At 39.9% G+C, this 15,327-nt stretch overlaps 1 protein-coding gene across 1 annotated transcript in view; it reads right to left on the bottom strand.

Annotated features, from left to right (window-relative positions):
* Positions 1–14,855, bottom strand: part of LOC104627052 (transmembrane protein 117-like) — a gene marked incomplete at its 3' end in the record, with an annotated part of 35,979 nt that extends 21,124 nt beyond the window's left edge. Inside the window, exon 1 of the mRNA XM_010295149.1 lies at positions 14,579–14,855. Within this exon, the coding sequence (XP_010293451.1) occupies positions 14,579–14,855 (277 nt within the window). The remainder of the gene's footprint in view (positions 1–14,578) is intronic.
* Positions 14,856–15,327: the final 472 nt, after the last annotated feature.

Genomic DNA, 15,327 nt, shown 5'->3' with positions numbered 1-15,327 from the left:
TGCCCCTCTGCTTTACTGAGACCCCGCCTGGAGTCCTGCATCCAGCTCTGGAGCCCTCAGCACAGGAAAGACATGGACCTGCTGGAGCGGGTCCAGAGGAGGCCACCAAAATGATCAGAGGGATGGAACACCTCTCCTATGAGGACAGGCTGAGAGAGTTGGGGTGGTTCAGCGTAGACAAGAGAAGGCTCCAGGGAAACCTTACTGCAGCCTTTCAATATTTAAAGGGGGCTTATAAGAAAGATGGGGACAGACATTTTAGTAGGGCCTGAAGCAATAGGACAAGGGGTAACGGTTTAAGAGGGTAGATTCAGACTAAGATCTAAGGAAGAAATTTTTCACACTGAGGGTGGTGAAACACTGGCACAGGTTGCCCAGAGAGGTGGCAGATGCCCCATCCCTGGAAACATTCCAGGTCAGGTTGGACGGGGCTCTGAGTGACCTGATCTAGTTGAAGATGTCCCTGCTCACTGCAGGGGGGTCGGACTAGATGGCCTTTAAGGGTCCCTTCCAACTCAAAGGTTCCATGATTCTATGATTCATATGTGCTGCAAGCTGCATAGATCTTACACAGGAAAGCTGATTATTATTCTACCAGACTCAAAACAGCCTTAGGGTTAGGCAGTCATACTTCTAACAAAAGACTGTGCAGCACTTGCAGTATTTTGCATAATGTTGTGCCCACTTTTACAGAAACAGTTGACAAAACCCCAAATCCATTGACTTTGCCCCAGGTTCCCAGTTGTCTTACCACCCTGTCCAGGTTTCAGTTGCCGGCTGGGGCTAAATCACAAAACACCCCTTTGCCCTCCTACCTGGGACGGAGGATGCAAAAATATCAGCTATTTCAACAGATCTATTTCATTATGGCACAACCAGACCAAGTAACATGGAATGAGCTTTCACTGGTTAAAACTTTTGCAAGACCTATTTCAACTTTAGGCTGAAGTTTCCAGGTGCTGAAAAATTTCTTCAGGAAAAAAAGGTCAAGTTTCCTGCTTGGATAACACAGGATCATGTTTACAGAATTAAAAAGCGGGACTATAGTTATATCTACTTTTAACCACCTGCAAATTGGACTTTTCATATTTGCCATTTTCCACATAGTTGCAAAATTCAGAGTAATGCATGAAAGTCCAAGTATGAATACTTGCTTCATACAGATAGCATCCACTAATGCACAAATCTCCTGCAATGACATAATATTAAGCATTGCTCGTTAATCCGAATTTGCCTTTCTAGAAATAGCACATTATTCATTTGTATTATGTACAGTATGTGATAGTATCCCAAAAGGATTATTTACTACATACAAATTGAAAGAGTAGAAATCCACAATATTAGCTAAACTATCGTATCCACTGTATTTAGTAGTGACTTTGGAAAAATTGAATTTTAAATCATTTGATACTACGTTATTTGCAAAAGTAACCATGGCAAATGCTATATTGAGAAATATATCTTCACTAGAAATACGCTGGATGGAGAAATGTGTTAACAATCAGTGAAACTTTGGACAAAATAACAGTTCCATAGCAATTTGCCTTTGGAGCTAAATCAGATATATAATGAACCCAAATTTTCATTACTAACAAAAGCCAGAGGGTGAGTAGGTTCCACAGGAGAACACATAAAAATATTATTTCATGGTAAGTGCATAAAAAGCTAGTAAGCTACCAGGTTGGCGGGGCGAGGGAAGTACTATAATTGAAAAATGTTTTAATTTTTCCTATATATATGCTTTCTCTACTCAAGTTTTTTTTTTCCTTTATATTTAAATAAATTATCAATTTAATTATAAAAATAGTATATGGAAATATTCATTGCTATTCTTCGTCTAGCATATTTACATCTCTCTATTTAGAGAAAATAACTGTTTAACTAGCTGCCATATTCATTCAATACCACTAGAAGGTGCTCCTCTGTTGAAAGATAATTATTTCTGTCTGAATTTCTTCTGAAGGCCAATTTTCCTCTGATATCTGTGGTTCTGGCCAGCTATTTACACAGACTGTAACTGCAACAACCGCCCCTGCTATACAACAGCAGGACCTCATATGCCATAACCCTTACCACAGCGTAACAGTTCTGTAACCGCTCATCTTCTTGATAAATCTGAATCCCAGCTGAGCAGGACTCCAGTTAGTTTTGCGGCAAGGTGAGGCGTGGAAACCGTGGTGGAGCTGACACATTGTAAAGAGCCACAGTTTCTGTAAGGTTAGGAATCACAGAATCATTTAGGTTGGAAAAGACCTTTAAGATCATCAAGTCCAACCGCAAACCAAACACTGCCCAGTCCACCAAACCCATTCCTGGAGTAACTGAGGGCAGACCGCACCCCTAGAGAGACATTTGCATGCTTGTCTGAAGTCTGAAGGCAGAAGGAGAGCCCAACGTAAAAAAAAGCTGTAAGACAACCATACAAACATAAGCGTATGATCTACACGAATTCCACACCAACAGTATCAGGACATCAAACCGCATTTGGAAATCCAAGGATCAGTAATTCGTATTTCATACGCAACCTTATATGAGCCTCAACCACGTTAAGATTTGATTTGGTACCCAGAAAGGCATTCTGATACCCTCTGGGTACACACCGACTGCCTCTGTAAGCTCTTCGCATATACAATAAAAACCTTAACTGAGAGCTGAAATAATTGCAGTTTTTCTAATAAAAAACTTTAGCCTGCGCAATGTCGGAAGAGTTTTATGTTTTGTGTCATCTGTGATTGAGTAAGATTTTGGTGAGAAATGGGAAAGAGAAGGGGAAATGAGGATGGACTGACCAGCTAAGGCAAGATTCTGACTCTTCTAGCTGTAAACTTTGGACAAAGTCTAAAAGCGACCATTAAAGAAGGCAGTGTTTGGGCTTATTTTGAATGTCTGGATTTCATCTGCTCTTTTAGCTCAAACAGTTACTAGAAAGGACATTTTTCACTGGGAAAGGCTAAAGGAAGAAAGTCACCATGCAGTTCCAACAGTTTAAACCGTTAAAAACTAAGGTCAGGGCCCAGGGAGAAGCTTCCTACTGGTAAGGAGACATGCACGTGGCCGTTCCCAAATTTCAGTATCCCAAGGGAAGCAAGCACAGCCTAATCCTCCAGTGGAGCACTTCGCAGAGGCTGTTGCAAGAGGCAAGCTCACTAAGGTTAGAGGCTACTCAAATGGAGTTTGATTCACCTGGCAGGTCTGAATGACCAAAACTGAAATAATCAAAGGAGAAAGGAGCTCGTGAACTGTTCGGGATGAAAGCCTTTCCTACCCGCCTCTATATGTTAATATGGCAAAAAGCTGTTCCCTGGGAAGTCTGATGCTACTACAGAAAAGCATTCCGCCTCTAAATGTGCATCTGTGCAACTTTTAGATGGAAGATAATTTACATAGTTCAGGATCTAAGAGAAAGAGAAATAATAAAGACATGTCAATGATGCAGCTTTCAGGTCCAGAACGCTTTATGTGCAGTGTGACACTGCACAGCATCTTAATCTTCAGATAGCCAAAGAGCTCTCCATCTTGAGATTCTAGTGTCTTAACAAGGAACAGAGACAGAAAACAGTACATGGAATTTGTTTCCTTGAGGTTATAGGGCACTTTCTCAGTTTTGCTGCTGAACGTTTCCAGCTCTTTCAGAGAAAGGTCCCTTCCTTCTCAGAGTAAGGAATTCAAACCTCTTCAATGGAGTCTAAAATGTCTTCACTCATTTTGAAGTTGCATTTATTTTAGGAATATCTTGTTAGACTACATTCAGTACATCTTGTATGTATTGAAAAATAATGATAAATTTTGTCTTGAGGCATTTACAATAGTCCCAAAATATCCATTGAGGCTCCTCAAGAGGTCTAGTTATAAAGAAGTTCAATTTCAAATAATACGAATTATTCAGTCACAAAATGAATAGTGCCTTTCATAGTGCCAAAGACACCTAAGTGATGCTGACATACTTAGGAATACACACACCCTTCCTTCTCTGAGGAAGCAGTATGTGAAGGACTTCACCTTTCCATAATACGTCACACCAAGGAAATGGCTAGAATAGGCTTAACTTGCGTCCCTCATCAAGAAAAAATGATGTAAGATGGCTTTATGGCATGTCTCTTGAGGGATAAGGTTTGTAACTACAAAAAAGAACAAGAGGGACTGAATACATACTTACATTGAATATACCTTAGTGTAAGTAATGTGCAAATCCCTGTTCTCAGTTTTGGTCTTCTAATGTAATTGTATCAGGTGTCAATCTGATTTCCAGGGCACTACCCACAGGAGAAGGTGAGTGAGGAATCTGTGCTCTGCAGCAAATGGAGTAACTGCTCCAGGGGAAAAGTCTTGTCTGGAGTAGCTAGTCTACAAGGAGGAACTTGCACAGTTATCAGTGGAAACAGAAGAAATAAAAATTTATTAATTACCAGCAGAGGACACAATACCAAATGAGATTTTTGCAGCAAACATATCACAATACTGTAACATTTAAGACAAAAAGGATTTGGGCTCTCTAGAATTCACGCGTGCTGGCAGAGTGCTGAGGGCAAGACTTTTCCAGGTACGCTCTGTGCCAAGCCGGTGCAGGCAGCAGTGCTGCGCTGTAGCCCCTTTGGCTCTGAAGACACCACTGATGCCTGTGTTCATTCTGGTATGTGCCACTAGCACGGCAATCAGAAACACAGTCTCAAGAGAAGTTTGCTTTTTTATCTGCAGCCTAAGAGATGGAAATCTGTAGATATCCCCAGGAGAACAGTACTTCTGTTTTACTCTTTGAATTTAGATAGGTCGTACAGCAGTGACCGCTAATTTAGATAAAAATTGCTCCACCTTTGGCTGCCCCAGAGAGGAGGGATATAATCATGGCCCCAAACCACTTCAAAGTAATCTAAGCTGCTATGTACCAAGAAGAGCATCAAGTCAAGTGGGAGGCATGGAGAAAACTATTTGCAAAGACTTCACATTTTCATTTGCTATATGAAAGTGATACAGAATTGAATGCTGTGCTAAGCCCTGAATTCCCCAGGGCAGGAACTCCACAGAACCTCCACATGAAATACTAGTTTTCAGTTTCTCCTTCACTTTCTATACTTCCAGCAGACTACACTGCCAAGAGTGAACTAAGATCTGTATTTTTTGTCACTTACATCTATGACCAGAGATAGCAAGAAAGCTAGGAAATTTATGAGGTTTTGTTAAAGAAAGCTGGGATCTCTCAATTTTAGGCCTTGTTCCCTTTTTCTCATGTAAATTAGAATTAAATATTGTTGCTGCTGTGAGTCTCCAGGATCATTTTCCTTGATTCTGCCTCATCTCTTCATGCCCTCCCTGCCATAATTCTCATTTTCATTATTTTTTTAGCATGTTTGACTTTGGCTGAATCTCATACAGATTTAGTTTCTTCTTTGCTTCAGTATTAAATAAAAGAAACAGAAGACGTTATTTAGCCTGTGCATAAGTGAGCCTACAAAGCCCTAAGCAGCTGTCCACTTCGAAGGCTCATACCCCCATGTGCAGATGAAAGATGAATTCAAGGCATTTTAAAGGACAGGAAAACCTCAGCAGAAGAATCTGCCTCTTTTCAACCAACAGGGGTTTTTTCAACATTTTATTTTTTCTCGACTTCAGGCAAATGGCCAAAACCAACAAATTCCCCAATGTCTTAACAGCAGGATGAAGGAATCAGTAAATTTGGGGGTTTATGAGTACCTTATGAGGTCCTTATGAGAAGGATTTGCTTCTTAGTAACAGGTAGGCAGGAACAAAGACTACTGCTAACTAGTACCTTTATTATTTGTCTTCAGAATAACTGTCAAAGGCATCTAAAAATAGACATATTTTTGTTTGACTTCTGAACAAATTGTTGAGGGCTGGGAAACTATTCTGGGAGTTATCAGTACAGTCTTTCCTATTCCTATACCTTTATCTCAGCATCCACGATGGACTACTGTCAGATACTGAGCCAGAAGCACCACTGGTTTTACCCATAAAATTTGTAATATTTTATCATCTTCGAAATCATAATAATAAAAAGCTGATAATCACATCTAAATCAGGTACTTTGCTATAACTGGTCAATTTGAGTATCCCAAAGATAGTAATTTTTTTATCATTCCAGGCGATTAATTGAGAGATGCACCTATCAGTGCAGATAAGGCAATGTGCAAACATGAAAATATGGTTGTAGCTTGTAATTTTTAACTTGTGTCTTAACACATGATTTTTCTGCCTCTTTATTTGATATATAATCTAAGAAATCTTAAATTTGTGCTCTGCAGAGCTTAAGGGACGGACACCACTTTAAACATGTTAAATGTTTTTGGATATTTATATCAAATAGGAAAACACTCTGTTTTTCTAACTATCTTGTCATCATTAAAATACCATCATAACTATCATTAAATTACCATCAGCATTTTTACTTGAAAATTTCAAAAGAAGAGTCTTGCTCCCAAACACCTATGTAGTCATCTGCTCCCAGGCTGTGCTGCAGAGACGGAGCTGCTGCATAACTACGCAAAGTGAAAGTTCCATGAACAGGACCATAATGGCACCAAGGAACCATAACGTGCTGGTGCTTGGGCAATAACAAGGGAGGGCTATTGGTGGATTAAGTGTTAAAGCATTCCTAAAAGGTAGGTATGTGTTACATGATGGAATTGACCCTGCTCAGGACTAAAATGCAGCTGTCTCTGGAGTGAGACATGGTAGATGGGTAAGAACATCTCACCTGACTTAGAAAACAAAGGAAAGTATTATGCTTTATCTGAACCAAGCTTTGAGAAAATTTGGATGAAAAGTCCTTTGTTTGTGAAAGCTTCACATGATAATTGCTTGTTACGATGAGTTACTTACTGTTCATGTCTCAGTTCACCTTGCCCTGAGGCTCTGTTGCTACCTCTACCCAGATGCCCAGTCTGCCCTGGGAGACTCCTTTCCCACCTGCAGGCACCAGGGAGAGCGTGAGTCCTCAAAGCAGAAAAGCCTCTGCGGTTCCTGCCACCCTGGCAGGGGCTACCCAGTGGGGAATGGGGTACTGCCCCTTCTGATGAAGAGAGAGAAAGAAGAAAGCAGAAAATTCCGTTTTCCAGCATTTGAAATGCGGTTATGTGCCTCATCTGTCTCAGGAATCACATTTAGGAATATTGTGTTACTGCCCTACCTGTCTTGTATGGAACAATTATTGATCCTCCCTCCTCAAAAGTCGCTCTGGTTAATGAGTACATTTACCATTTTTTTTTTTTACTTTTGTCATATGCAGAATATCTGTAAGAAATTTATAAACCACACTATTTGCTAAATAGTTCTTAAATTCTGAGAATGTATTAAAAGTTTTTTAAAGTCCAGAATGTTGAGGGGTTTTTTAATTTTAGAGGTTTTTTTTAAAAAAAAGAAATATCTAACTGTATAAGGTAGGTGCACAGGCTGACTTGGAGTCCCAGCAGAATCACACAAAGAAAAATGTTGTCTGGTACGTGACGGACCTTCAAGCCACTCTGACAGCCTACGGGGACCTTTGAAAGGGCACAGCATGACCAAGGAGATCATGTTCTCCTTGGGGCTCTCCACCGGACACATGATAAGGCGATGTTCCACACCCACACCCTCTCCATCTACATCGCTGTATGGAGTAAGGACAGAAGAAATTTGCCCCTGCACTAGGTTGCACCTGCACTATGCCCATCAGGCTGCTTCTGCTAGGAATAAACTCACTTCTATTTCTGGAAATCGGGGAACAGAGACATATTATTCCTGTAAGTGGCAGGCATCATTCCAAACTCCCTCCCAGTCTCAAATGGAAAGAAAAATCTGAAAGCCATGTCAAAAAGATCAAAACACAGAGTTGACACATCAATATTAAGCAGCAATGAACTTATTTTTAGTTTTCAGTCACTGAGTGCTAAATATCCTCTAGAACCTTCCCATTACAGATAATCTGACACATGCAGCTCTTCTCGCAGTCTCATGCTGCTGCTTGGGGAATGGGATACGCACCTCCAGTAGAATCGGAGCTTCCACTGAAAAGAGAATAATCTTTTTGTAGCTACTGCCTGTACCTCTCCAATTAAACTCTATAATTTACTACCCAGAGGTAATACGGTGTGAGACTGATTCCACAAGTAACGCTAAGAGCAGACGACGGCAGCCTTCTCACTGAGCCTGAAGGGAGGAAGCAGTAAGGTGCTGCAGCTCTTCTAATAATACAAGAGTAAAAGAAGAAATTAGGAGGTCACTTGCTTGCTTTTCATTTATATTTGAAAGGTCACTTGTGGTGTCCCTCATGAATGACGTGAAGTTTATTTCAAACTGACATCTTAACTACTGGCAATGTGCCAGAGCTCGAATCCGATGAGCCTGCATTCATTCAGTGGCTGGCTGCGAGCTTCTCCCTTTTGATGGGGTGGTGGTTTTTTTTTTGAGGATTCTGGCTCTCAGAAATGCTTGCTCACAGTCATTTGTGCATTATTATTAGCAAACTGTTAGACTGGTCCCTCGGCACACATTTTGTAGGACCAAAATAACCTTACTGTATTGCTTCAACATTTTACTGGAAACAAAAGAGGTGAATTGACTGTGAAGCTATCACAGTAGACCTCAAATGCCTTCAACAGCATTAACTTGATCATTGTTATTGAAATTCATACTGAACAGGCTCTTGAAGACAGTATTTTTTTATAAGATCACATCAGTTGCTTTCTATTAGGCTGAAATCATCAATGGAAAAGAAAAAGCAGGAACAAAGTTGCTGGGTATTAAGTGACAGATCTTATTGTAATGTAAGATACAGAGCTGACACCAGAAAAGAATATACTCTACCAATCAGGTTAGAATTTTATGCAAGTATTGCCCTACACCCACCACTTGTTCCTACAGACGGTGGCACAACTGTTCATGTAACTACTATCAAACAAGAACAGGAAACAATCTGGCCGAAAAACAACCATGCAAAATCTTATCACATCTCTTTTTTTTTTTTTTTTCCCCAAAAAGGATCATATTTGGCTCATTAGCTATTGCACAAGCACCACTATGAAAGTGATACGCCACAGCAATACTAGCAGCAATACCACAGCCCAGATTTTACACTAAGATGACCCCTAACATATCAGGATACTAATTAATCATATATGTACTATTATACGAATTTATCCTATGTGTGTTAGCTGTCTAACAGATTCACTCTTCTTATGCAGTGCACTATCATTCTGCCTAAATCCCATTCTGCCTAATTTCCTCTTGCAGTCCGCAGACATTCATTGCTTCAGTTGATCCACACTTCAAGTTTCAGCATAAAAGCAGACAGCGAAGTGTCTGTTTGCAGTATCTTTTAGAGCCTTCCAGATAAGATGTTTGACAAAAAGATTAATGCTTTCAGACAACAGGTCCTCAGTGGGTGTTTTGTTCAAAACTGTCTATCATGAAATTGCTCCCAGCATGACACTACTGTCCGTTAAAAAATTTACAACATTAGTGTGTACACACAGCTCAGTGCAATTCCTGTAATGACTGCTTTATTCACTCCAATGGCTATGAAGCTCAGATTATCATTTAATTCTAAACAAACTGTACACTGTGAACATTTGTAAGAGAGCAACCCATTACATTCAACACTTACTCAACTGCTCTGATTTGCCTCAAGTATTGTGGTTCCCCTATTTTAAGAAATATGGCTTTAGTTCTATATACCTTGTTTTCCGTAATTTGTTATAACATATTAAGTATTTAGTTTCCATCCATATCATTTAGAAAGGAACTTACAAATATAAATCCAGGGACACTTATTGATAATTGAATAAAATCCAGTCTCTGTAATCACAGGCTTTTAATCAGACTTTAATAATCACAGAATCACAGAATCATTAAGGTTGGAAAAGACCTTTAAGGTCTTTATAATCACTTAGAATCAGGCAAATGGGCAGGTAGACACAAGAAATATGTGCAATATGCAGCATAAACTAAGGATTACTACACATAGAAAACAGTCAAAGCAATGTGAGACTGAGAAAATGAAGAAATTATTTTTCCAAGTACACTGCCCATTTATCCATACTGCTAAAAGTCTATTCAAATGAAAGATGACTTTAAATTTACATGATAGATCATATTTATATACATTGATGCAAAATATAGAGCCTGAACTTTGGGCTAAAAAACCCCCATTGAAATCAGAATTTGGGCCTGAGGTTGGAGTACAGAACTGCAGCTGTGCATCCACTGAGAAGGTGGATGCTCCAGGAAGACCTTATTGCAGCCTTCCAGAACTTAAAGGGGGCTTATAAGAAAGATGGGGACAGACGTTTTAGCAGGACCTGTTGCAATTGGACAAGGGCTAATGGTTTTAAACTAAAAGCAGGTAGATTCAGGCTAGACATAAGAAAGAAATTTTTCACCATGAGAGTGGTGAAACACGGGCACAGGTTGCCCAGAGAGGTGGTAGATGCCCCATCCCTGGCAACATTCCAGGTCAGGTCAGACGGGGCTCTGAGCAACCTGGTCTAGTTGAAGATGTCCCTGCTCATTGCTGGGGGGTTGGACTGGATGACCTTTAAAGGTCCCTTCCAACCCAAACTATTCTATGATTCTATAAGGTGCCAATTAAAACATACACTTTCTACACAGTAAATACTGTGTTATTTTCCAGACAGTACCCCAGGGCCATGTGAAAAATGTGCAAGAGCTTATTTGAGAATTTCTTTTAAGTCGGGATTTAAGATTTGAATGCAGTTTCAGAATGCATAGTGTCATCAAATGGGGTCAGTTTGTAAGCTCTTTCTGCTTTTAATAAAGCAGAAAATAAATCAAGAAATCTCTAAGTGCATGCAAAGAAGATACCACTTTTCCCTGCCTCAAGTAACTTTCTCATGCAGAACAAAAAATAACAGGGGTATATAACTTTATTTTTTATTCCCTCAAACTTCCAATATTCATCTATGACCTTTCATTTTCCATTGCAAAATAAAAAGCATGGCAGAACACAATACCTAACCAAATAGAAGACGCGCTCAGCGATGAATCAAAAAAATATAGTGGATAACAGCCAAAAGGCAATTTTAAAATTCTATTTGTTCTGACCATATGCCATAAAAATATAAAGAATGTACTAGATGAAGGCTGTTTTCCTTGGAAATATTTATCACGGGAGATGTTTATCAAATGAAGTAAGTTATTTTTTGACTGAAGAGCAAGAAATGTAATTGTTTTCTAATCTTGTTTTAAGTCATGAGCAGTGTCTTGAAGAAGTCCCTGAAGAGGTTAGTGTTCAAAGGTTGTAATGAATATTAGCAACAGAAAACATGCCACCATGTCCTCTAGTCAAGATCTCTACTACTCAAGAACATAATTGAGATACTGTATTGTTGATATCTATAAACTCAAGAGAGATGAAGCTTAAATGATGCTTCCAGCACTTCTTCCACTTTTAGAAACATAACATGCTTGAACTTAATTCTATTATTTTTATAGTTCATGACAGTCGTGGCTATCAGATAGTGTCTGTCACAGATGGTAAACTGTATTACAACGTAGTTCTAGCAACACTATTTTTCTAGTTCTTATGCAAACTCAGCAGCAAGAAGTACAGAAGACAAGGGACAAAAGAGCAGGAAGGGCATAGAGAAAGAAAATCCTTTCCACTCCCTTTCATCTAAAGTGAGATGTGCAGACTAATCCTTCTCAATTTCAATTTGCAGCATACACTGCGAGCCATGATCTGACGGGGGAAGATTGACTGGTGCTATTTGGTTTCCTGACTCCAGCAAGTTATACACAGGCCACAAGAAACAACCAGGCACAATTTCCTCTGCAAACAGAATTTAGCAGAGAAATAGAAATAAATTAACAAGGATTAAAAAATACAATGGTTCCAAACAGTTATATATGAAGAAAAAGGATGAAGTAAAAGGACAGAATCAGCAGCTACTTTTTAAGTATATACTTATATAAATATATACTTTTAAAGACTATGGAAATTACAAACAATCAAGGAGTGAATTCATGAAGTGCTTGATGCCAGAAGATCCAGAGGGCATACTCGATAAAAGGAGGGATTTCTAGGCCGTAAAGACATTAAAATAGTGGCAAATAACTGGCAGGAAAGATTTCAGCACGGGCTGTACAAATCTTCTGCAGACCCAGAGATACGCTCAAGCTGTAAACCCACATCATCTCATCAATGCAATCGCTACACACACTAGCTAGTTTACAGCCAGCGTGGCCACATCCATCAGCAACACAGTCAGATCTGCAGTCACCCAGGCTGCCATCTGCTCACGCTGGATCACAAGCAACAGCACATTTCCACTGACACACCGCGTGGGTGCAGCCCCGCAGCACTCGAGCCAACACAAGGCAGGGCTGCCGTGGCCCCCGGCGACCTTGGCTGCGCCGTCCTTGGCCGCTGCATCAGCACCGGCACCCAAGCGATCGCATCAGTCCAAGGAGCTGCCGTAGACAACAGCAGAAGCAACCGGTTTTCCACGGGATCAGCTGCCTGAGCTGGCTCACAGCTCCATTACATTAACAGCAGCGCTGGCTCGAGGGAGGCACCGAGACGATGAGGCTGGGGTTAGGAGAGTGGAACTGTGGCGAGTCTGCGTTGGCATAAATTGCCATGAAACTCAACATGCGGCAACTAGCCTCAAATCAGATTGTATCTACACCCATACTGGTTACTCAGACCATAACCATAAATATCCGTAAGCCAGCACTGCCATCAGGGGTAGGAATCTCCTGCCTGTTAGTTTCCTCCCAACGCTGATCCCTTTTTTGTGCGGCCACAAATATCGGTATGATCAGAGATATGATCTTCACAGAAATAAAAGATGGGTACTGCTCATGTGGGTAAATTCCCTATCCTGTTTCACTGAGCGACTGCACAAAAGCACAAAGCAGCAGACACTGAGGGCTGGGCAGACCGTCTCCTTTTGGCAGTAACGCTGATTCAAGACACTTTAAAATTTATGTTAAGCTACATCCTACCTATGATATACACTTACAAATCCAGAAGGAATTATCATAATAACCTACCTAGGCAGAAGGTAGAGAAATACTCTGTAGTCAGAGTAGAACATATTCCCCAAAGAAAAACTCACATGTCGTGATGATCCTATAACAACTTGTTCCACTGATCATCTACCCTTTCAGGTAAAAAAAACCAAAGTGCTGGCTATTTGCCACTTCCAAGCACTGGACCTTGCAATACATTGGCTGGACTGAAGGTTCTGTCCTTCAAGTCAAATTTGAGGAAGTCATCTTCCTATCTTGCCTTTATCCTCTCAATCCTCTCACTATAGGGCTTTTCCAATTTTATCATCAGTTTCATTACTTTTTTCTAATCATCTCCAATTTAACAAAATCATTCCTCAATTGTGGAAGCCAGAATTGAAAACATTATTGTGATAATGCTTGTTCCAGAGCCCAGGAATTAAGGTAAAATGTCCTCTTTAAGGAGACATTTTACGTTTACCATTACATTAAGGTAAAAAGTCCACCGAATAGCCATTAAGATACTGAACTATATGTCAGAATAAGTGCTTCAAGAGAAATCTGTATTAAGAGAAGTGTCTTAACGTGGCTTTGCTTGTTCGTTCCTTGACATAACAGCTTTGCATTTGATTTATTGAAACAATAGTGGCTCTCTCTCTATCTTAATAGAACAAGACAGACTATGGAAATGGCCTATCGCTCATGTGCTTCGAGGTGTTCCAGTAACCATCCATCCTGCAGTCCTACCATTATAAAGATATAGGACTAGTCCATCAGGACCAGCAATGACACACTTAGAATCAGATGGTTCAAAGAATGGTGCAGCTGGCAGGCATGAAGTAATCTTTTCCATGATTTCTACTTATCTCTAAAACTTAGAGACAGTCTCAGATGCAAGATTTTCTAGGACTCAGTTACGACAATGATAGATATTTTTGAATCTCTATATATTTACATCTGAGTTTCGGTCTCAGAATTTAATCCAGGGCCATTCCATTCCTTTCAATCAGTCCATGTGCAATAAATTCCCCAGTTTAGTCACAGCTTGTGTATGAAACTATTTACTGTCATGGTTTTTTCCATTTCTTACCTTTCCTTTTCACTAACTCACTCTTGTACTAGGAGACAGGTCCTGCTTCTCTAGAGTTCCTGTTTTCACATGGGAGCTCTTCAGCACAGCTCTGCTAATACTAACAACAGTCTCTGCTTCCACTTGTGTGACTTTTGACAAGACATGTAGCCTTGCCACCCAAGGAACAATGCCTTTTCTGCAAATTGCTGAGAAAATAACATAATAAGATCTAAAAATCGTTCTGAAGATGCAAAGGAATATTTTTATAACACTAAAAATAACTGGCCTCTCAAGTATTCCAAACATGTCAGCTTTCACTACTTTTAGCCTTCTTTGACTGAAATAATTGTGAATTATGCTCACATAAGTAGACATGGCATTAATTTCCACAATGATGTAAGCTTTGATGGTCTGAGTTCTATGCAGCTCTAACCAGTTGAAGCGATTAATAGCAACGCTTATAAAATTGCAATGAGTAGAAAGCTAAAAGAAGTCAGAAAGCCATTATCAGGCAGTCAGTAGGTACTACATCACGCAACTTACCAAACAGGCGCTGATGGAAGAGAAATTTTCCAGCTATCAGTCCTGTGAGAATGGCAAGCAGCCACAGAAGCACCTTCAAAAACCGCCAGCCTCCTCCTTCAGGGTATTTATTTGTTACAAAGGAGAAACAATTTCCAACAACAATAACATTGGCTTCTGTCTGACTGTGAGATACTGGGTCCTCAGCAAATATTAAGAAGTTAAAGAAGATCACTAAGTAAGCCACAACTAGGCGAGACCACGGGTGCTGGAAGTAGTAGCGGAAGTCTTTATCCATCCTCAGATACTTCAGAACTGTTCTTTGCCTGTATGTAAAGACACAAATGCACAATGTTTTATATGTATATATATACCCAGAATTCTTGGATCATAGGAGATACCTGTACATTCCAAAAAATCAAATCACTGTGATCTTGTCGTCAGTCATTTTTAAGACTTCAGACTTGACTAGCAATGAAAGTTTCAATCAAAAGATACTGTTAGATCCAGGCAGAGAAAAACTTACGTTTCTGCCCATTCCAATGTAAAAACAGCAAATATATACACATTACAACAGAGGATTTTCAGTCTTAAACATTTCTGTATTATCTCTTTAAAAGTACAGCTCCATATGGGGCATGAAAATAGAGCATGTAAGAACATGACCAACTACAGGAAATTCAGAGTGCCTCTCCAGCCACATTCCAAAAAATTACAACACAGATTTCACAAACGTTCATGCTAAGCCTAAACTGAATCTTTCTCCTTAT

This window comes from Phaethon lepturus, unplaced genomic scaffold, assembly GCF_000687285.1.
Source record: "Phaethon lepturus isolate BGI_N335 unplaced genomic scaffold, ASM68728v1 scaffold2669, whole genome shotgun sequence".
Taxonomy (NCBI): Eukaryota; Metazoa; Chordata; class Aves; order Phaethontiformes; family Phaethontidae; genus Phaethon; species Phaethon lepturus.
Note: the sequence above shows the minus strand (reverse complement) of the source record. Positions and strands in the feature narration are given on the sequence as shown.